The following is a 22,186-nucleotide window of genomic DNA, read 5'->3' as shown; positions in this document are numbered from 1 at the left end:
TATTTCAAATTTGTTGCTTCATTTCTTAACAGAGACAGTGTGGACATTGTTGCAATCAGTGTTAATACTATGCATTATTTTGAAAATACTGCAAAATCATTGTGGGTTATACTATGAGACCTGAGCAGGATAGGATTAAATGGCCACACAGAGACATGATTAATCAACTACCAACCATTCACCTAGACATCAATATCTTGAAATGTTTTAGGACACATAAGCCCATCTGTGAGCATTTAGAAAAAAAAAAGATTATTGAAAGCCAATACCTGTGTCTCAAGAACACTAACAAGGGTCTTTCTCTTTTGTAGTAAGTTCAATATAGAATTGCTAGTTCGAAAAATCGGAGGCATGCTTTGGATATAATACCTATTGATTTCACCAAGGGTTTTTTGATAATACACCCTCACAGATAGAATACTCCAGGGTTCTATCCTGGTCCCAGTGTGGACCAATCTTTTTATAAATAACTTTGACAAAAGACTGAAAGGAATGCTCATAACATTTGCAGACAGCATCAAAATGATAGGATTAGCTGACAATTTAGAATAAGGTAAGCAGGTCTGGGAGTTCTTTTTAATTAAATTTTTTTTGAACTGTTGTATGGAATCAAGGCAAAAGACAAAGGCCAGAATACAATTGCCCTGACCCATTTGTGCAGTACTCCCTTGTGTGAGCAGTAGTGTTTTTTCAGACCCTGTGCAAGGAAATATCCATCAACTGGTTATTGTGGGGTTTTCGGGCTGTTTGGCACAACAACTATCGGATCCTGGCCACGAAAGCCTTCAAGAACATATCCATCAACTCTTTGCGTAAAGGTAAGACTCATTGAAACCAAGAGATGCTGGCCGGACACTTAGAGCTGGAATGTCATTACCCTGGAAAAATTTTTTTGACAGATCACTTTCTGTGGATGTTCATCTGTTTCGGATGACCAAGATGACTTGTGTTCTGTGTCAGCTGCTTTGCCAGTTCTGTCTTTTCTTAGAGAAAGTGTACTTGGTCAGTCACTTTTAGACTGGATGACCTCTAATGCTTTAAATGGCTCTGCCCACGGAGATAATTTGGACATGTCCGCTGATATAAAATGGCGCTATGAGTTCTGCGGGATGTCAGGATTGGGGACAATGTTACTGTCATCTGTCCCAGTACTGTTGAAGGGGCTGTAGCTGCTTTCCATGTATTGATATAGGGTCTTTATAACTCCCTCCCTTATTTTATCCCTTTAACACACGAAAATTATGTCTTGAAATCTGAACCACCTAGTGTTATATACAAATGTTTTTCAAATCGTTAATTGAAATCATCTGTGCATCTAAGACATATGTTGGCAAAGTGTATACCTCTTTCCCAGTTAGCGTTAGGAAACATAATTTAATTATACCAATAAACATGTTCTGTCATAATTTGAATGACAAATGCATGGAATTCTAGTAAGTCTATGATAAGCAAAATGTCTGTTTTTTGGTAAATAATATTTGATTGAGTGGCATTGTACAAAACACATTAAATAGATAATACAAATGTTTGCATGAAAAGTCTGATATAGTTTCAAAGGAGGAAAAGAACAGCAAAGAGTCTAGTGGCACCTTAGAGACTAGACAGTCTGTCTCCTAGCCTGAGCTACTTTACGGGGTTGTTGTCAGGAGGAAGGAGTGGGTGGGAATGCGATGTCTGATGCCTCCTGCTCTTTCAAGGAAAGATGCTATGAAATATAAATAGGATTAAACTTTTATGGACTGCAGCTCAGTTCCTTAAGTATATGAACTGATGCCACAGATGGCAGATAATTATGCATATTTTCAAGGGGAGACAAAATCAGTTTAATGCATATATCCTGGTGAAAGACTTTAACCAATCTAATTATAACAGATGGACTTTACATGTAGGTGAACCCTTGAGGATGGGAGATTGTAATAATACTAAGGGGCCAAAAGCAAAAATTACAAGAGTGAAAAATCACCTGCATTTGCTTAGGAGGATAATGTGGACATCTCTGTGTAGATGAGCTGATTCACACAACTAGTGAGGTTGGGACAAAGGCTTCCTGTCTGAGCTAAAGGAGGTAGGAATTGAACCTTTTGATACATTCTTGCTCAGCTGCACTAGTATCTGTCCTTCACATTCTGTTATTGAAGGATGACTATCTTGAAGTCAGAGATAGTGTCCTGGGGAACTGATTTTTGAAGGTTATTATTTCCAGTGTCAGGGTTTGTGTCCATACTGTATTACTTTGTGCAGTAATGGCAACATGTTGCACACAACATTATATATAGCTTGTATACACCCTGGGGCCCTAATGCACCCCAGAGCACTCTCTCACATTCAAACCTAATTTAAAACTTTGATAGAAATATTTTGGCCTAAGAAGTCCATGTGTGCTCTCTGAGCATGCGAGGGCAATTTTGTTATGTTGTGAAAACATACACATACTCTAGTTTAAAAATAGTCACCAGAAAATGCAAGGGGCACTTTGTCAGCAATCATACATTTTTAAAATAAAACATTTGGAGGATAAGGTTGTGTGAGTGTGTGCAGCTTTCCAAAGTTCACAGGGAAGAATATGTGGTCCCTGCACCTCTAGGTGTTGGTGGTGTAATGATAGGCCTGTTTGTCCTATGGAGAATGTGGTAGGGATTTGCTGGCAGATAAGAGGGTAGGTACCACACTGTTTGGTTCCTTTGGCTGTCTCTTTTTCCTGGAAGGTCTCTTGTTGCTGGTAATTTTATCAGGTTGGGTCGCTTTCTGTAAATAAGTACAAGCCATCCATCCAAGACCTGTATGGGAGAAACGATGTTGTTCAAGATGGTGATCAGATTACTGGTTATACATCTAAGGTTTTTCTTTGGTTTTTTATTTTGTTTTGTTTTTTTGGGTGGTGGTAGGACTATTGATAATGGCAAGTAGGGTTCTCCTGATAGCCCTTATGCGATTGTACCACAGAGGATTCTTCCTGGATTTCAGTATGGCTGTGCTAGCCTGATTTTTCCTTCCTCCCTTCCTTCCTGCATGCATGTATGTATTCTGCCCAACTAGTGGCGAAGCCGCTATTCTGGGTGGCAAACAAATCAGAATAACACATAATATTAAAAGGATCACATAAACCAGCAAGGAACATAATCTCTAAAAATCAAACAACAATAGAAAGATAATTTTGAAGTTATAAATGCCAAATACAATAATATTAGGTGGCAAAAACAAGACAAGTTTATACACACAAAAACAAACAAACAAACCCAGTCACTCAAGCAAGATTAGTGTAAGGCCATAAAAGGCTTGTGAGAGAACAGCCAGGTTTTAATTTGTCTCCTAAATCCAAGGAGGGATGGGGCTAATTGTACCTCAGATGGGAGCATGTTCAAGCAATATGGTGACCACAGCGAAGGCCCAGTTTTGAGTAACAGGTTTTTGGGACTCCCTCGGGTTTGTCATCCACAGCGTCTCTGTATATAAAGTATGGGTGGGACGTTTTGAGGGAGAGAGACAGGTAGCAAGGTATAGGTATCATAAACGGAATAGGTATCATAGTCTGAAAAGTTCCTTATTTAAATCCTTACATTGAAGTCATTTTCAAAAACCAACTCAAGACCTGGTTATATAGACAGGCCTTCCCTCCAGACACTATGTAATTCTCTCTTTTTATCTTATCTATTCTGTTTTGTGTTAATGTTGGAAACTGATATTACATATTAGTTGTTTTTATTACATGTTTTGTGAGCCACCCAGAGTAGACTATATGGGCGGCATATAAGATTGATTGATCGATCGATAGATCGATCAATCAAATCCCTCTGCAATGAGTCCGAGCAGATATAGCTATATTATAGGGCTTGCCTTTGATGGCATGTTCTAATCAGAACCTAGAAGTGGGTAAATATGTTTAGTGTTCCATTAGTTTCCAGTATGAGGTCGTGTTTATTTGCTCCTTTCCAAAGAACAGTGTGTGTGTTCCTCCAGAGTCTTACTTCACTCTTGGCTTCCTCTCAGTCATTTGAGTGTGAGAGCAAAAGAAATGTATGTAATGTCTAGTGCAGTCTTCCCCTATCTGTTGCCGTTCAGATGTTTTGAATTGCATGACTCAGCATTCCTCACCGTGGTCCAAGCTGACTGTTGCTAATGGGAATTGAAACAGAAAATATCTATACGGTACCAGGTTGAGGAAGACTGCTTTGTTGATCTCTGAGACAATACTGCATATAGGAGTTACAGGCCTAAATACTGTACCTAAATACTGTGTTGCAGGACAGGGGCATTAGTAGACATAGTTACACACTTCTAGGTTCCAATCAGAATATGTTTTTTAAAAACATGGTTTGTGAAATATAGAATTTTGAAATATAAACAGAAGCATTAATGGCTCCTTAAATACATTAGTGTAGTGGTTCTCAACCTTGGGTCCCCAGATGTTTTTGTACTAAAATTCCCAGAAACCCTGGCCAGCACAGATAGTGGTGAAAGCTTCTAGGAGTTTTAGTCCAAGAACATCTGGGGACCCAAGGTTGGGAACCAGTGCATTAGTGATACCTCAGTGCTAAGGAGAAAACAGGATGGAAAAAGTTATTGAAAAACATATTGCTGAGAATGTAGGCCCACTCCACAGATGGTTTGGCATCTTCCTCAGGTGAGTCTTCAACCCAGCAGGCTCCTGAGAAATCCTCCAAGGTATCTCCCCCAGTCTGCTTCCTTCGGGGACTTCTCCTTCTGACCCTACAAGTGCAAAAGTGGCTTCTTTTCAGTCCTCTGGCAAGTCTGCTTTTTGAAGTTTCTTTCAGGTGGTGGTTCTGAGCTCCCTTGTGGCAATGCTGCCATCATATGCCCCATCCACTAGGGGTAAACTAAAGGGTTCTTTCCCTCTGTCTTGTGGGATAGAGGCTTGGTTTGAGATCTGGCATCCTGTACTTGGGACTTATTGTTCCCTTCCCCTGCTGATCACTCAGTCTGGAGGTTCCCAATCCCTCCATTGCCCCTGATGGTAAACCAGTCTGCTCTTTGGGCCCCAGGTGGGGGAGTGCAACAACCCACTGACAGAGATGTCCTCACCACTGGTCTCTCCACAATAAGTTTAGTTAAACTCATTATGAATTCTGCTTTAGGAAAGCTGCTATGGAAAAAGCAAGTATCCTCTCAAAACAAGTATCATGTGTTCTATATGATCCCTGTTTTGAGAGGATACTTGCTTTTTCCTTATCTTTTTTTTGTATGGGAGCCTTTGCAGGTTTGATAAATGTCATTCATTTCTGCTATCTTTTCCTTTGTGTCTTATGATGGTCATAATGAAATGCTGAGTAACTTATTTGAAAAATGTTGTAAATTGATATAGGCATATTCACAAATAACTATCATTTATCCCTAGAAATGAGATTAATAGTTCAGAAGCTAAAGTAACCAATATGGTACAGTTTTTTGGTATGTGATTTCCATATTATGCGGAGTTCAAATTTAGAGTAATGCAACTTGAACTGACTTTCTAGTAGATGTCATGCAGTGATGGATTTCTGATTTTGAAAATATGTCACAACCATAAATCAGTAGTTTTCTAAGATTGCACTAGCAAGCTATTAAACAACATGGCAGTATTTACTATAGGTAAATGCAGATTTTAAAAGGAGCCTCTGTATCATGGTTTAAGTGATTTGTAGGCTTCCACTGCTTATATATGAATCTGTGATGTAATGGATTTTGGAAATCTCATTTTGTATAGGAAGACACATTCTTTGCATATGACTTTCAGCAAAAAATTGTCCTGGTGTACTTATCACTTGGTCATTTTCAAATGGCTCAGAAATTCCCAACAGAAAATGAAAAATTTTCTCCTCATAACAAGTATGTTTTTCAGTATATCTAATTGATCATCTAATTGATCTAAAAGATGTTTGTTATCCTTTCTTGTTTACATAGGCATTATGTGTGTATATAAAATATTTTAAAATACATTTTAATTGGAAAGACTTGTTATAGATTAGTGTTGTTTTTGTGGTTGAGAGGCAAAATCTTAAAAGGTAATATGTCAATATCTGTATAAATGGTACAGATTCATTTGTGAGTGGAATAATCTATATTGGGTGTTTCCCTGGATTGCATTCAAAGTTACGACTAGAATTCCATTCACACATTGCTTTGTTCTTATTCCCCAGTCCTCTGCAGCTTCTGAAAAGCTGCTCTTGAAGATCTGGGACTTCTTGGAGACCACGAATCCCTTTTAAGGTCATCTGGTGGAAATTTGAATATTGCCTTTCATATATGCAGTTGCTCCTTTTTTAGATCTAGATTCCTTGGGGTGGTTGTATTAGTCTGCTACAGCCGAAGAAAGAGGACTTTATAGCCTAATTAAGAGAACTCTATAGCCTAACAAATTTACTATGACAGACATTTTTTAGAAGTTTCTCAGCTGTCTATTTTGTATTTAATTGCAAATTATGCGTTTATTTAGATAGAAGAACAAATAATAATTTGGGGATAAATGAACAAATCCCCCCTATCATGCTCCCTCTTTCCGTTCTTGCCTCGTATGTTCTGATTTCCTTTCTTTGTCCTGATTTAATACCATCATAGTTTATTGTTGTTACATCTGAATTGTGGAAAAAGATTTGGTGAAATGTGGACTGCCAGCAAATCAAGTTGTACATGGAAATATGACCTGTCACTACATTGTACATGAGAGAAGAAACAGGAGAGCATGATGGGAGAAGAGGGAGGTCTGAATTAATTTACTTGTTTCCAATCCATAGTTTGCTTATCAAATCTGAACCAACCTTATTAAAAAATGAGCTATTAGTTAACTTTTATGTTTTTTGCTCTGCAGGTACTGCTGCAATATAAGTTGGTGTTGTGAATATATCTTTAGCTAAGATCCCAAACAGACTGCAATGGATAACTGCATTTTTGAGGTTCATTTTCAACCATAGGTCAGAATTTACTTAATGGCGCACTGCTGCTAAATTAAGTATATTTAGAATGACAGGTTCAGACATACAGTATTTAGGCTTATAAATTGAACAAACTGGATCGACAAGGCTTGTAGCTGGTTACTTCTCTAATTGTGTCACATTGCAGCCTCTCTTGAAAGCATATGACGGGTATTTTAGTATTCAGGTAGATAGTGATATCTTTTGACTGATTTTGAGAAACATCAAAATATTATTTTACAGATACCATATTGTTGTAGAAAAAAGACAATGTCGTCTAGTCATTTAGTCGTGTCCGACTCTTCGTGACCCCATGGACCAGAGCACGCCAGGCCCTCCTATCTTCCACTGCCTCCTGTAGTTGTGTCAAATTCATCTTGGTTGCTTCGATGACAGTGTCCAACCATCTCATCCTCTATCATCCCCTTCTCCTCTTGCCGTCACACTTTCCTAACATCACGGTCTTTTCCAAGGAGTCTTCTCTTCTCATGAGATGGCCAAAGTACTGGAGCCTCAGCTTCAGGATCTGTCCTTCCAGTGAGCACTCAGGGTTGATTTCCTTTAGAATTGATAGGTTTGTTCTCCTTGCAGTCCAGGGGACTCTCAAAAGCCTCCTCCAGCACCACAATTCAAAGGCATCAATTCTTCGGCGGTCTGCTTTCTTTATGGTCCTGCTCTCACTTCCATACATCACTCCTGGAAAAACCATAGCTTTGACTATTTGGACTTTTGTTGGCAAGGTGATGTCTCTGCTTTCTAAGATGCTGTCAAGGTTTGTCATTGCTTTCCTCCCAAGAAGCAGGCGTCTTTTAATTTCGTGGCTGCTGTCTCCATCTGCAGTGATCATGTAGCCCAAGAAAGTAAAATCTGTCACTGTCTCCATATCTTCCCCTTCAATTTCCCAGGAGGTGATGGGACCAGTGGCCATGATCTTAGTTTTTTTTATGTTGAGTTTCAGGCCGTTTTTTGCACTCTCCTCTTTCACCCTCATTACAAGGTTCTTTAATTCCTCCTCCCTTTCTGCCATCAGAGTGGTATCATCTGCATATCTGAGGTTGTTGATATTTCTTCCGGCAATCTTAATTCCGGCTTGGGATTCCTCCAGTCCAGCCTTCCGCATGATGTATTCTGCATATAACTTAAATAGGCCAGGGGACAATATACAGCCTTGTCGTACTCCTTTCCCAATTTTGAACCAATCAGTTGTTCCATATCCAGTTCTAACTGTTGCATCCTGTCCCACATATAGGTTTCTCAGGAGATAGATAAGGTGGTCAGGCACTCCTATTTCTTTAAGGACTTGCCATAGTTTGCTGTGGTTGACACAGTCAAAGGCTTTTGCATAGTCAATGAAGCAGAAGTAGATGTTTTTCTGGAACTCTCTGGCTTTCTCTATAATCCAGCGCATGTTAGCAATTTGGTTTCTAGTTCCTCTACCTCTTCGGAATCCAGCTTGTGCTTCTGGGAGTTCTCGGTCCACATACTGCTGAAGCCTACCTTGTATGATTTTGAGCATAAACTTGCTAGCGTGTGAAATGAGTGCAATTGTACGGTAGTTGGAGCATTCTTTAGCACTGCTCTTCTTTAGGATTGGGATGTAGACTGATCTTTTCCAGTCCTCTGGCCACTGTTGAGTTTTCCAAACTTGCTGGCATATTGAATGTAGCACCTTAACAGCACCATCTTTTAAGATTTTAAATAGTTCAACTGGAATGTCATCACCTCCACTGGCCTTGTTGTTAGCCAGGCTTTCTAAGGCCCACTTGACTTCACTCTCCAGGATGTCTGGCTCTAGGTCAGCAACTACATTGTCTGGGTTGTCTGGGATATCCAAATCTTTCTGATATAATTCCTCTGTGTATTCTTGCCACCTCTTCTTGATGTCTTCTGCTTCTGTTAGGTCCCTCCCATTTTTGTCCTTTATCATGTTCATCTTTGCACAAAATGTTCCTCTAATATCTCCAATTTTCCTGAACATGTCTCTGGTTTTTCCTTTTCTGTTATTTTCCTCTATTTCTTTGCATTGTTCATTTAAGAAGGCCCTCTTGTCTCTCCTTGCTATTCTTTGGAAGTCTGCATTCAATTTTCTGTAGCTTTCCCTATCTCCCTTGCATTTTGTTTCCCTTCTCCTCTCTGCTATTTGTAAGGCCTCGTTGGACAGCCACTTTGCTTTCTTGCATTTCCTTTTCTTTGGGATGGTTTTTGTTGCTGCCTCGTGTACAATGTTACGAGCCTCTATCCAAAGTTCTTCAGGCACTCCGTCCACCAAATCGAGTTCCGTAAATCTGTTCTTTACTTCCACTGTGTATTCATAAGGGATTTGGTTTAGATTATACCTGAGTAGCCCAGTGGTTTTTCCTACTCTCTTCAGTTGAAGCTTGAATTTTGCTTTGAGAAGCTGATGATCAGAGCCGCAGTCAGCTCCAGGTCTTTTTTTTGCTGACTGTATAGAGCTTCTCCATCTTTGGCTGCAGAGAATATAATCAATCTGATTTCGATATTGCCCATCTGGTGATTTCCATGTATAGAGTCGCCTCTTGTGTTGTTGGAAAAGAGTGTTTGTGATGACCAGCTTGTTCTCTTGACAAAACTCTATTAGCCTTTGCCCTGCTTTGTTCTGGACTCCAAGGCCAAACTTCCCTGTTGTTCCTTTTATCTCTTGGCTCCCTACTTTAGCATTCCAGTCCCCTAGAATGATAAGAACATCTTTCTTTGGTCTCAGTTCTAGAAGGTGTTGTAAATCTTCATAAAATTGTTCAATTTCAGTCTCCTCAGCAATGGTGGTTGGTGCATAAACATGGATTATTGTGATGTTGAAAGGTCTGCCTTGGATTCGTATTGACATCATTCTATCATTTTTGAGATTATATCCCATTACAGCTTTTCTCACTCTTTTGTTGACTATGAGGGCTACTCCATTCCTTCTACGGGATTCTTGCCCACAATAGTAGATATGATAATCATCTGAGTTGAATTCACCAATTCCTGTCCATTTTAGTTCACTGATGACAGGATGTTGATGTTTATTCTTGCCGTCTCCTGTTTGACCACATCCAGCTTCCCAAGGTTCATAGATCTTACATTCCAGGTTCCTATGCAGTAATTTTTCTTTGCGGCATTGGACTTTCTTTTCACTTCCTGCCACGTCCACTGCTGAGCGTCCTTTCTGCTTTTGGCCCAACCACTTCATTAGCTCTAGAGCTACTTGTACTTATCCCCCGCTCTTCCTCAGTAGCATGTTGGACGCCTTTTGACCTGAGGGATCCATCTTCCAGCATCATCGCTTTTAGCCTTTTGTTTCTGATCATGAAAAAAAAGACAATGTGGTAGAGGCTAACAATGCTGAAGGGGATGAAATTGTGTAGTCTACAAATATCAACCACAAAAGGTTGTCATTGCTTCTTGAATTCATCCAGATATTGATATATTTATGACTTTTTTAAATTTATGAATAGCCAAGGCAAATATTAAAATGAAATGTAAAACTTATGAAGATGTATTTGAATGTTTCAAATGTGTTGCCTTAAAATCATTGCTCTATGCTTACACATTATACCACAATCTAGAGAAGGAAAATATTATATCACCCAGTGGGTTGTTATAAAGATTGTTTATGAAGTTGAGCCTAAGACTTAAAATACATTGAATTGAGGAGTTCTGAAAAATGAACTGTATGACATGGGAGACCAAATCATGCTAAAGTGCAGGGAAAGACTATACATCAGTTCAAAGGCTACATTATTCAAAAAAATACAACCATAAAAAAGTAATAAGATTACATTCTCACACTTCATGGCTAGTAAGGTGCATTAGGCTGCTCAGATATTCATAACTTACGGTGACATTTCCCGAGATTACATTTTGCTGTGCACAGCCATTACTGCAGCTCAGATAATAAGTAGCCGGTGTACAGACCTGGATTATGTGATCCCTGTCTTTGGTAGCAAATTTGTTTCTTGAAGGTTGATCAACTTCAAATTGCCATTAGAAAGGGTTAATATGACATACTGTAGATATGTGTGCTTATGTCCGTCTATAATATGTTTGCATATTACTACTATATCAAATTCACTTCAAATTGCATGTAACTGTTTACCATATTTTCTTAAAGTAATTTCATAAAACACTTAAATGTGAGATGTTTAAGCCTTGTATCTGGCCCTAAGAATGTATGATTTCTAATAGGGAGTGAATTATTTGTGTTTTGCAGATTAGATAGAAAAACTAATTTGTCAACTTCTTGGATGGGTGGTTACTGACAATGGTGCATGTAGCCAAAAGTGAAAGATGAGTGGTAGAGAATTGAGGTGAAGGTGAGGTCACTTTAGTTAACAGCAAAATGTATGGTTTACAAAGTGTTGGCATGGTAGCTGATGGTCAGTTTGAACCAGATCCATTAACTTGTAAGTGTAAGAAACCACTGAGCCAGGGCTTTTTCCCCCCTTACAATTTTATACAGAGATTGGCATTGGCCCATATCGTTCTATTATTGGTCCATAAGTATAAATTCAAGTGATGCTTGTGCAAATTCATAAGTTACATAATATTTTTAACAGCTGCGCCAATGTTACATTTCTGTTAGATGCACATTAGAACTATATAATAGATGTGCATTATATTAGTATTACTGAAAATAAGTTGCTGTTAGTTCAGATAAAGTGGGCTTAATCCATGAAAACTCACATTAAAATATAATAGTCTTTAAGTTCCCACATTTTTTTGTCTTGTGTTTGTTTCCCTTTGGGTTTTTCCTGACCTACTTAGCTCAGATAAAGGTGAATTAGTTTCTTATTTGTTGAATTCCTTTGAAGAAGATGGTGCATTAAGTTGGCTGTTAAGTTTTGTTTCTGTGCCACCTTTCTGCTGGTTTAGGAAACCAAGGTGGCTTAAGAAAATGATCAAATACATTTCTATGTTCCTGCAGCTCTCCCCTTACCCCCTCCTTTGAAAATCTTACTGCATGTATTTTTCTTATTTTTTTCTTTCTAAGAATCAAAATATTGCACAGAGAAAAGCTGGTGTTTTGGAGAATGTCTCCTCCCCCCAGACAAACTATTAAAGTCATAGAAACAGTGACTATACATTCTTCTTTGCAGTCTGCCTGCACCTTACCTCTTGGGGTTACTATTTCTTCTGTCTTACATTTCCCCTTTTCCTTTCAAGCATCTCTCACTCCCCCCAATCTGAGTATTTCTGCTATATTATCTCTCCTCTACTCCACTCCTTTCAGTAAGAGATTTCACACATATACTTTTGCCACATGTGCCTTAGAGCAGTGGTCCCCAACCTTGGGCCTCCAGATGTTCTTAGACTTCAACTCCCAGAAATCCTGGCCAGCAAAGGTGGTGGTGAAGGCTTCTAGGAGTTGTAGTCCAAGAACATCTGGAGGCCCAAGGTTGGGGACCACTGCCTTAGAGAGAACGGCACAGCCTTCACATTCTGTTCTTTCCTATAGTGCCATTTCCTCCTTCATTTCTCTCCATTGTGCCCTTTCTGCTGTTGCAACCACTACCACAACGGTGCAACAGCCCCATTGCTCTTCATTATGAAGAGTGGGAGTAGAGAAAATGGCACTGGTTAGAGTTAAATAGAATTGGCTACCTAAGTTCCGTGATGGCTGAAGTTAGATATAGTGATTTAAAATTTAACTTCTTAAGTCCAATTGTCCTACCACCCCCATATTTCTCTAAAGTCAACTTTGCATCTTGTGTCACCTTAAAAGAATGTTTTTGGTGGTATAATCTTTTGATTGCAGCCCACTTCATCAGATGCATAAAGTATACATTATAGCTCACCAAGTAACTGCCTGAGGTGAACAAACTGTCTCCTCTGGCTTCTGGTCTTGAACCTCTGCCTGCTTGATTGGATGTTATACTTATCATGCAAATTTCTTCATCTGGGACTTGAGATAATATATACCTCGCCCATGGAAGCTATGATTAGGGCCTTGGTCACAGTATTTTTCAAGCACCTTACCTGTGTGTGTCTCTGTGTGTGTGCATATGCATGTGCATGCATGCATTTATCTATTTATAATATTTTTATCCCATCTTTATCTTTAAAAAGGATCCAAGGTGGCTTACACCATTAAAAGACAATATTTAAAGCTAATAACTTAAGTATATACAGTAAGTACTAAAAAGGATCAAACAAATACCACACTAAAAACGGTAAACAAAAGCAAAGCCACATTCAAAGCAAAGTAAGGTACAACAAACAGACATTGACTGCTCTGTTTTTTATTGAAAACTTAGTTCTATCCTGGCTTTTCCACAATGGTATTTTTGTTTGCATACTGCTTAGAAATTTATAGTAAGCAATTTATAAATATCAGAATATAAATAAATAACTAAAATAAAAATAGCATGCGCTTTTGGGTTGTTGATAGTCACTGTTTGAGCAGGTATTCTAGTTAGATGTCTTGCTTTACTTGGTCATCACTTGTGGCAGGTGACACGTCTGCCACAAGGTTGCTCTCTGATCCTGATATTGCAATGGGAGGTAGAGAACATAGTTCCCTAAGATTTAGTGCCAGTCCACCTAAGATTTATTAGTTAAAATAATGCTAAATTATGGCTTGAATCAGTTACATGATGGGTGTGTAGTGACCAACTCTGCTAGAAAACATGTACCACCAGCAGCTTTGAAACACTCCCCTAGGCCTGCCATTTTTGCACTAGTTTGAAAAATGTCTGCCAATGCATTCTGCTTTCATTAACTTGTGTGAAGTCCAGCAACACAAACACAGAGATTTACCAAAGATACCACTTGTCAGATAATATCTTTGTCCCTCAACAAGGAACCTTGGTTTGCTTATACTACCAGTTTTAAGGGGGGGGGGGAAGGCAAATGCTACTTATTTGTTCGCTTCCATTGTCATTGTATTCTCTTCCCAAAATCCAGGTACAGTCAGTAGAGCTTTCTAATCTTGAGGTACATGACATTGTGGCTGATTTATGGTGAGAGTGCTGAAGAATGTGCTTTCCCAACTTGCATATTTCTCCAACACTTCAGATCTTGAGTAATGAGTGGGAGCTGCTGGACAAGCAAGAAAGAGTGACCGTTTTGGTGAATTTCATATCAGAATGAATGTATTTTAATAGAGAAATACTATCAGATTAGTTTCTGTTAAGTTATAGATCATCAGTGCTAACATTATACAGTACATCCCAGACGGATGTCATACACTGACTTAAATACAGCTTTTTGTTTGATGAAACATGTCTTCAGGTGGCAGGTAGTATTAGAGGCTGTGGATAGTGAGGGACAATTCATTCTCATCAGTTTGAGGAACATGCAAGTGACATGTAAAGGAAGATGTGAACTGCAGATAATTGGTAGGGCTGGGCATGGGATCTCATGTAGAGAAAACCATAGCAATATCCACGGCTCTACTTTGTGATATCTGTGCAGTCAAAACATATCGGTTTTATGCCTATATAAAGTGCTCCATTCAGAAGCTTCTGTTACTAGGTGAGTTTTGCCAGTAGATGTCTGCCCGTACCTGAATTACATGCTCAAGGAGAACCATTGCTGCCTTTCATTCCTTCTCTGACCATCACAACAGTGGCTTCAGAGATTTTTTTTTTGCCAAAGAAAAACAATGATGAGGTAGTTGTCCTTTTTGTATTATTATATCCCCTTTGTTCTGTTTTCCTAGTTTTCCCTCCATTGTCAGTTTTCAGTTTTATTAGTTGTTGATGCCACAATGTTTTATCTGTTAGCTGTTTTGGGCTTGACTGCCTTTTCACCCACAGATGATTTTTTGCTGAAAGCAAGCCAAAGCTTTTTTGGATAATCACCATCTTTGGCTCCATTGTTTGGGTGAGAGTCGAATCTTCTGGTCTGATAAAACAAAGCCTTTCTGTTCTGTGGAAGGAGATAACAGATTATGATAAATCTTCTAGAGGTGAATGTTGATGCTTTGTTCACACCAGATTTATTGGAACACTTCTTAACAGAGCAAAAGGCCATCATACCCTCAGATTTGGTGGATTGCTCAACTCATCAGGGACTGCAACCCTTGCTTGATGATTGTCAGTTTGGTGCCTCTGCTGTTAAGACTGCTTTTGCTTCAAACAGCAAATTGCCTTTCTCAGTCCCCATTGAGCTCAATAAGACCTACGGTATTCCTGAAGACACACACATGTTGAATTATATTGCCCAGTTGATTAGTTCTTTGTTTAGTTTATCAGTCTAGTCTAATCTGAACATTCTGTTGATGCCCACAAGCTTTTGTAGCATGTAGTGATGAAGACGGAAATGCTGTTATTGTGTAATATAAAGATTACAGAAGAGAAAGTGTGCTAATGGTGGTTCTTTTTAAATTAAAGCTTGTAGGAGGCCACTTTGATCTGGAAATGAACTTTATCATACAAGAAGGTGAGAGTATTACCTGCATGGTGGACTTGTTGGATAAGTGTGATGTCACTTGCCAGGCTGAGGTGTGGAGCATGTTTACAGCCATCCTGAAGAAAAGTATACGAAATCTGCAAATTTGCACAGAAGTTGGTCTTGTTGAGCAAGTACTTCAGAGAATTGATAAGGCTGACAATATGATTGCAGGTGGGTTTCTCTAGAATTTAGAATAACTTCCATTATATTAAATTAATAATGTCTTTTAAATTTACTTTTTATGGGTAAAATGAAATGCAGGTATTAGCTCTAAATCTAATAACTTGTTTTTCACAGATCTCTTAGTTGATATGCTTGGAGTATTAGCAAGCTACAATGTAACAGTTCGGGAGTTAAAGCTGTATTTCAGCAAACTTCAAGGAGAAAAAGGAAAATGGGTAAGTAGAAATTTACACTAGGAAGAATCAACAATCTTTATTTCATTGAAAGGGGTTTAATTCAGGTGATGAAAGAGGCTTTTATACAATTTATACATTTATTTTAAGTTTGACAGAAGGATTTGAACATTGAACAGTGGAGAATGTTTTAACCAGATAGTAAAATAAACAATTGATGCATGTCCGTCATTCAGCTCCACATGATGCATTGTAGACCGTGTAAACCTTTTGTTACTTTCACTGAGCTGGCATAATTACATCCTAGACCGTTAATAGGTTGCAATTACTTTATTACCTTCAAAGACAAACATTAAATAATACAATACAGACCAGAACAGAATTATGCAATATATATTATAGGATGTATGCTATCACTTGGATAGAATAGCACTATTGTAATTTGTAAATGAATAAAAGTACTAAAAGTCTACAAATTCTTAGTTATGGGTAGTCACTGCCTATCGTATTAAAATAATGAGTGAGCTTATGTGCAAAATCTTTTTCTAACTAGCCTCCCCATGCTGGAAAACTGTTGTCTGTATTAAAACATATGCCTCAGAAATATGGACCTGATGCCTTCTTCAACTTTCCAGGAAAAAGTGCTGCAGTAAGTAATTTTCAGTGTTATGCTTCTATTCCTTTTGCTTTCATGTGTGTCTTCTAATGGTTAGCCTGATTAAATGATCCCCTTTTCCCAGCAGTAGATAGTGCTATGAAAACATGATACATAGGAAATCTGATACATCAAATTTCACCGAACCATGGGTGAAAATTTATCTTTATGCAATTGTATTTCTGAAGAAAATGTAGCCATGTCTTATAGCAAAGCTATAAAAGCAAACTGCTCTGCCATACCCTCTACCATTTATTATAACTTAATACAGGGTGTGTGCCATGACACACTTGTGGCCTCTGCAGCACCCCACAGTGCCGCCAAACCCAGGCAGCAGCATGGCGGAATCTTCTCTCTGTTTCTTTGCCCAGCTGGTGCTGTTGCTGCTGCCCTTCCAACTCTGGTTTTGGCTGCTTCGCGGTTCTTTGCTTCCTGCTCTGTCCTGCATCCCTTGCCACCCGTCCTGCTTTGTCACCACGGCTGCTGCTCAAGGGGGCTGCGAGTTGGAAAAATTTGGGAACCACTGACTTAATAGGTTGAGTGTACATGCCTACGTCAATTGAACTCCCATAGTACTTGTGGGGAATGTCATGTGCTTTACCTTGAATTGTTGAAATTGTTCCTGTAAAACAAGGGCAATTGGCCTATGTGGATAGTTTTCAGGTCCCTGTCCTGTTTTTCTTTTACTTCCCCCCCTTTCCTTTCCCTTTCTTTTCCTTTTTGTTTCTGCCTTCATTTGATACATATTGGTATACCCTTCATTTTTAAAATCAGTTTTATTTTACTTAAAAATTGAAAAAGAAAAAAAATGGAAGGGAAAAAACAAAAAGGGAATGTAGAAAATTTATGATATATATGTAAAATAGAAATATAATATAATGTTTTAGGCATATACATTAATATAAATGCATGTAATTAACCATGTGTCCAAAAATATCTGTCACTAGGAGTTGACATTGACAGAATACATATGCAGCTAATGTAGTAAGATCTTCTGAACATTGAATGACAGATGTTGTATGATTATCTTTCCAGCTTTTTGGCAATGGTGAGAGTGTGTAAGGTCCAGGCATGTTAAACACCAGTTAATTTCCAAACTTCAGAAACATAGTTTAAAAGTACATACATATCTGCAAATATAAAGGATTTTTTTAATATGAAATGAATTCACTGTAACATACCTTACCAAAAGAGGCTATCACTGGAGATAACCCCATCATAAGCCTCAAAGAAGCATTACTGGTATTTTATCGCCAACATTTAGCTGAAATGACCAGTTTCTTTCTAAATAGATGAAGTGTGCACAATGTTTTTGCTGAACCAAACATTGCTTTAGATCTAAAGAGATTCTAGATATTGGAACTAGAGCAGGCTTCCATTGGTTAACTTGCATTGAATAGTCAAGTTCTCTGTTACAATATTTTGTCATTTTTAAAACATCAAATTAAGTGTTTTCCAATAGGCACTTGGTTGTTAGTTTCAATCTCTTGAAGAGGCTTCCTTACAAGTTTGCTACCTTAGTAAAAGCAATAGGGATTCCAGTTGAAAATTTTTTGACCATTTATAGAGATCAGTAATTTGCTACACAGGCAAAATGCAGTTGTTTACAGTGAAGGGAAATGTAAACAACTGACAGAAATACAAATATAGGGGGAGCCAAGAACCGTACCACACATGCTGGATACCAACAACACTGATACAGTGGTGCCTCAATTTACGATCTTAATTGGTTCTGGAACGCCAGTCGTAACTCAAAATGGTTGCAAGTCAAAGCAATATTCACCATAGGAATGCATTGAAATGCAACTAATCCATTCTGGCTGAAGAAACCCCCCCCCCCAAAAAAAAACCCCACTGCAAGACCCATCGGCAATGCGATTAATCTGTTCCAGCCGAGTGGGGGGGGAATAAGAAAAGCAAACAAACCATGCAAGAGCCTTCAGAAATGCAAAAAAGCAAAGCAAAAAGCAAACAAACCCCACAAGATCCATCAGGAATGGGGGGGGGGACCGAAAAAGCAAACAAATTCCTCAAGACTCATCGGAAATGGGGGAAAAACCCCAAAACAAACTCTGCAAGACCCATCACAGCATAGAAACATAATTCCACCACCCAGCCCAAAAACCCACCCAGAACAGTTTTTAAAAAGTAGAAAGCAGCACCTTACCTTACCAGGCAGTCCGAAGCCAACTCCAATGGCACACTCTCTAACCACTGCGGCAAAAGAACTACAAAGAAGCAGCCTCTTCGCCACCAACGGTTAGCAATTTGAATTCCCGCCTTCCCCCCCGCCTTTTTCTGGTTGTAACTCTAAGCTCTGGCTGCAAATCGAAGCAAAATTTTGCAGCCCGAGCTGGTGGTAACTCGAAATGGTCGTATCAATCGAGGCACCACTGTCCTGGGCACCAGATCTAAACAAGTAGCTAGCATGTAGCCCTGCAGCAGCACCACCAGGGTCAACATGGATTTTCTTCCATAGATTCAAACTGACTTGGCTGGATCAGAACACTGTTAAACAGTTTTCATGTGTATAGTAATATGTTTAAAGGCTAAGAAATGTATTTTGAACTTTCATATATGTTTACTTCTAAGAACTTTGATATTGTAAGAAATAAACTCTCTGGTTTTTATTGTACCTCTTACGGCTATATGCACCTGTAGTTTTTGGATTGAAATATGATTTAAGCTCTTGTCTGTAACTAAAAACTTACATATGAAATATATATATATATTTTACTTAAGCATTTGCCTCCAACTTAAGTTTTGCGGTTTTTTGGGGGGGACATGGTGGTGCTGCGGGTTAAACCGCAGAAGCCTCTGTGGTGCAAGGTCGAAAGACCAGCAGTCGTAAGATCGAATCCATGGGACAGAGTGAGCTCCCGTCGCTTGTCCCAGCTCCTGCCAACCTAGCAGTTTGAAAGCATGCAAATGCGAGTAGATAAATAAGTACCATCACAGTGGGAAGGTTCCGTGTCTAGTTGCGCTGCCCACGTGACCACGGAAACTGTCTATGGACAAACGCTGGCTCTAAGTCTTGGAGACGGGATTTAGCACCACCACCTAGAGTCGAACACAACTGGACATGTGTCAAGGGGAACCTTTACCTTTACCTAAGTTTTGATTTTAGAGTATTTCTTATTTTTAACTTCTCATAGTTGCAGGATTTTTTAAATGTCAATTACACTTGCAGCTTTCCACAAGTTGCAAGAACAGGTTTCTGTTTAAGTATATGTGCTTAAAGATTTTCTCATAGCTGTAGGAATGCTTTCAATTCAATTGAATTTTTTTTTTTACTTTTTGGATTTCATTTTATGTTTATGGAACATAACATTTATGTAGGTAAATAAAATGTGTCGAAAGTAACAAGCTGATGTTGCATAGAATCATTCCAACAGTGGAGCAACTTGTTTTACTTTGATACTCAGATGAATTTTGATATGATTTGAAAGATTGTTTGGTTCACACTGAGATTAACCCTTTTAGGACTGGATGCCAGCTGTGATTAACAGAGGGTTCTGATTTTTCCTAGAGGGTTGTAAATGTCTATAGGGCTGTTATGAAGGTGTCTAGGCATCCGACTTTCTGTTCTGTTACTGCAATATTGAAATATAGGCCTATAGATATATTTCATTGTTTTGACAGAAACATAAATATAGATAAAATATCAGAATGGTTCTACATAAGAATGCAGCATTAAGGAATAATGTTAGTTAAAAATTTATTGCATTTATGTACTTCCAGACGGTGTCTGCTCACAGATGCAAACTGGTTACTGATAGATTCTCTTTAGAAGGATTTATGGCATTGTGTTTGGAAAGCGATATCTGCACAGTTTAGCAATGTAATGAGGAGTCTGCTGACACCCAAGTTCTTTGATGTTTTTGTTCATTATTGTTGATCATCTGGACAGTGTCTTTGACTCAAGGATTACAGAAATCTGTGCTGAGATTTGCATTGCAAGTCTGTGAAGTGCAGCAGGAGGAATTGTTCACTATGCGGTATAGTATTTGAAAGACGCTGAAATGCCTGGGAAGAAAATAGTTCCACATACACCTTTTAAGAGCTTTTTGCGGAAGCACAGTGTTTTGGCTTGAAAAGTATTGTTGAATTTCCTTGCCTGCATGAAAACAAAGCCTTAGTTTTATTTGAATACTTAAGTTTTCTGACAGTGTGAAATGAAATAATATGCAAGAAGTCAAGAAACAGTGCATGTTGCTTTTTGATAGAAAAACTCTGTTACTAGAGTTTTAAGCATTTCTTAAATATTGGATGTAATAGGATAGATTATTTTTACAAATGTGAAACAAAGACTATAGTGAGGTGTGTTCCTTATTATGGCCTGTTGTGAATGTGCATCAGTTGTACCTGATGTTAACCATGTATAAATCTTTCATTGAATCGTTGCTAATTCTGCAACCAACATGACTTCCTTTCTGATATTGACTATTTTCTTCTAACTTACTTCTTTTAGGCTATTGCCTTACCTCCCATAGCCAAGTGGCCCTATCAGAATGGGTTCACCTTTCACACTTGGATAAGAATGGATCCTGTGAATAATATCAATGTAGACAAAGATAAGCCTTATTTATATTGGTATGTATGTGTGTTACTTTGTATCTCCTTCAACTTGTTTCGTTTTTGTTTGGTTTTAAAGATGTCTTCATGCACAATAGCTTATATAATTGTAGCTTATTCACTGTGACTAATAAACTATATTGTGTGTAGAAACTTGTGAATAAACGGTGAATCTAATTATTTTACATAATGTGTTTCAGTTTTCGAACAAACAAAGGACTGGGTTATTCTGCACATTTTGTGGGAGGTTGTTTGGTTGTCACCTCGATTAAATCAAAAGGAAAAGGCTTCCAGCACTGTGTGAAATTTGATTTCAAGCCACAGAAGGTGAGTTTTGTCTTCATGTTAGATATCCTGCGAATGTGAATTTTGAGTGTAGAATCTTTTTGTGGTGGTGTCTTTTCTAGAGAAAGAAATGACATCTGGTTCTAGTGGTGTTGGGAGTATGTTATTGCTTACTCTGCTCTGCCTTCTGTCTTTTACAAAGGAGAGAGATTGGAGATCTTGATGTGTGGGTTTAATTTGCAGTTTAAAAGATGTAAGATCATCAGAGGAGACTGTATTTCAACTACTGTGGGTGCACCATGTGTCCATAAGCAAGAGAGATTTCTCAGTCATGGCATTCTAGCTGTGACATATCCCCCCCCCCCCCCAAGGAACACACAGTTGTTTTGGCACCAGCTCAAAATCAGTTCATCAAGGCACTTTACTTGGCTTATTTGGTTGTTGTTGTTTTCGTTGCTTCTTCATTTTGATACGTTTTGGAGTTTATATTCTTCAGTTATACCTCATCTTAATGTAAATTATTTGTAGGAAGGAAGAATGGTTTAAACATGCTTTAATAAATAATAATAATGAAAGACAAAATATTCTCTAGATTTAGTAGAAAGTTACTTCCTTCAGTTATTCATCCACTCACTAATACTTATGACAACCTTTTCAGAAGATGACTTCAGTGTCTATGCAAAAAGTGTTTATTTGGAAGGAACACTCAGCATTGCTCTTTAGATGAAATTTGGGCTTTGCCATGTTTGACAAAACTCTAGGTTTCAAGTCCTTTAATACTTAGGGTTAGAATACTTCCCTCTCACACTGTTGTTATCTGCCATGTTGAAGGAATGGTTTTACAAGTAGCTCTTAATGAGTTTCCATAGCCAAGTGTGGATATGAATCCAGGTTTCCTGAGTTGTGATCTGTCAGTCTGCCATATTATACTATATTAGGCTCTCACCTATACCCAAATCATATTTGTTTGGTATGTCTGTTTGCTTTATGATCTATGATCTAAATCCATATTATAT

The 22,186-nt window shown here is 38.4% G+C and overlaps 1 protein-coding gene across 4 annotated transcripts in view; it reads left to right on the top strand.

Moving 5' to 3' along the window:
- LRBA (LPS responsive beige-like anchor protein) overlaps positions 1-22,186 on the top strand; it is a 456,729-nt gene that overhangs the window by 22,770 nt on the left and 411,773 nt on the right. For all 4 annotated transcript variants that reach the window (XM_078394767.1, XM_078394766.1, XM_078394768.1 and 1 more), the window contains exons 2-6: positions 15,239-15,470; positions 15,597-15,697; positions 16,209-16,304; positions 20,782-20,903; positions 21,086-21,212. In XM_078394767.1, the coding sequence (XP_078250893.1) occupies positions 15,239-15,470; positions 15,597-15,697; positions 16,209-16,304; positions 20,782-20,903; positions 21,086-21,212 (678 nt within the window). The remainder of the gene's footprint in view (positions 1-15,238; positions 15,471-15,596; positions 15,698-16,208; positions 16,305-20,781; positions 20,904-21,085; positions 21,213-22,186) is intronic.

The sequence above is a fragment of the Pogona vitticeps genome, chromosome 5 (genome assembly GCF_051106095.1).
Source record: "Pogona vitticeps strain Pit_001003342236 chromosome 5, PviZW2.1, whole genome shotgun sequence".
Lineage (NCBI taxonomy): Eukaryota > Metazoa > Chordata > Lepidosauria > Squamata > Agamidae > Pogona > Pogona vitticeps.
The sequence above is the reverse complement of the archived record's forward strand: the minus strand, read 5'-3'. Positions and strand labels throughout refer to the sequence as shown.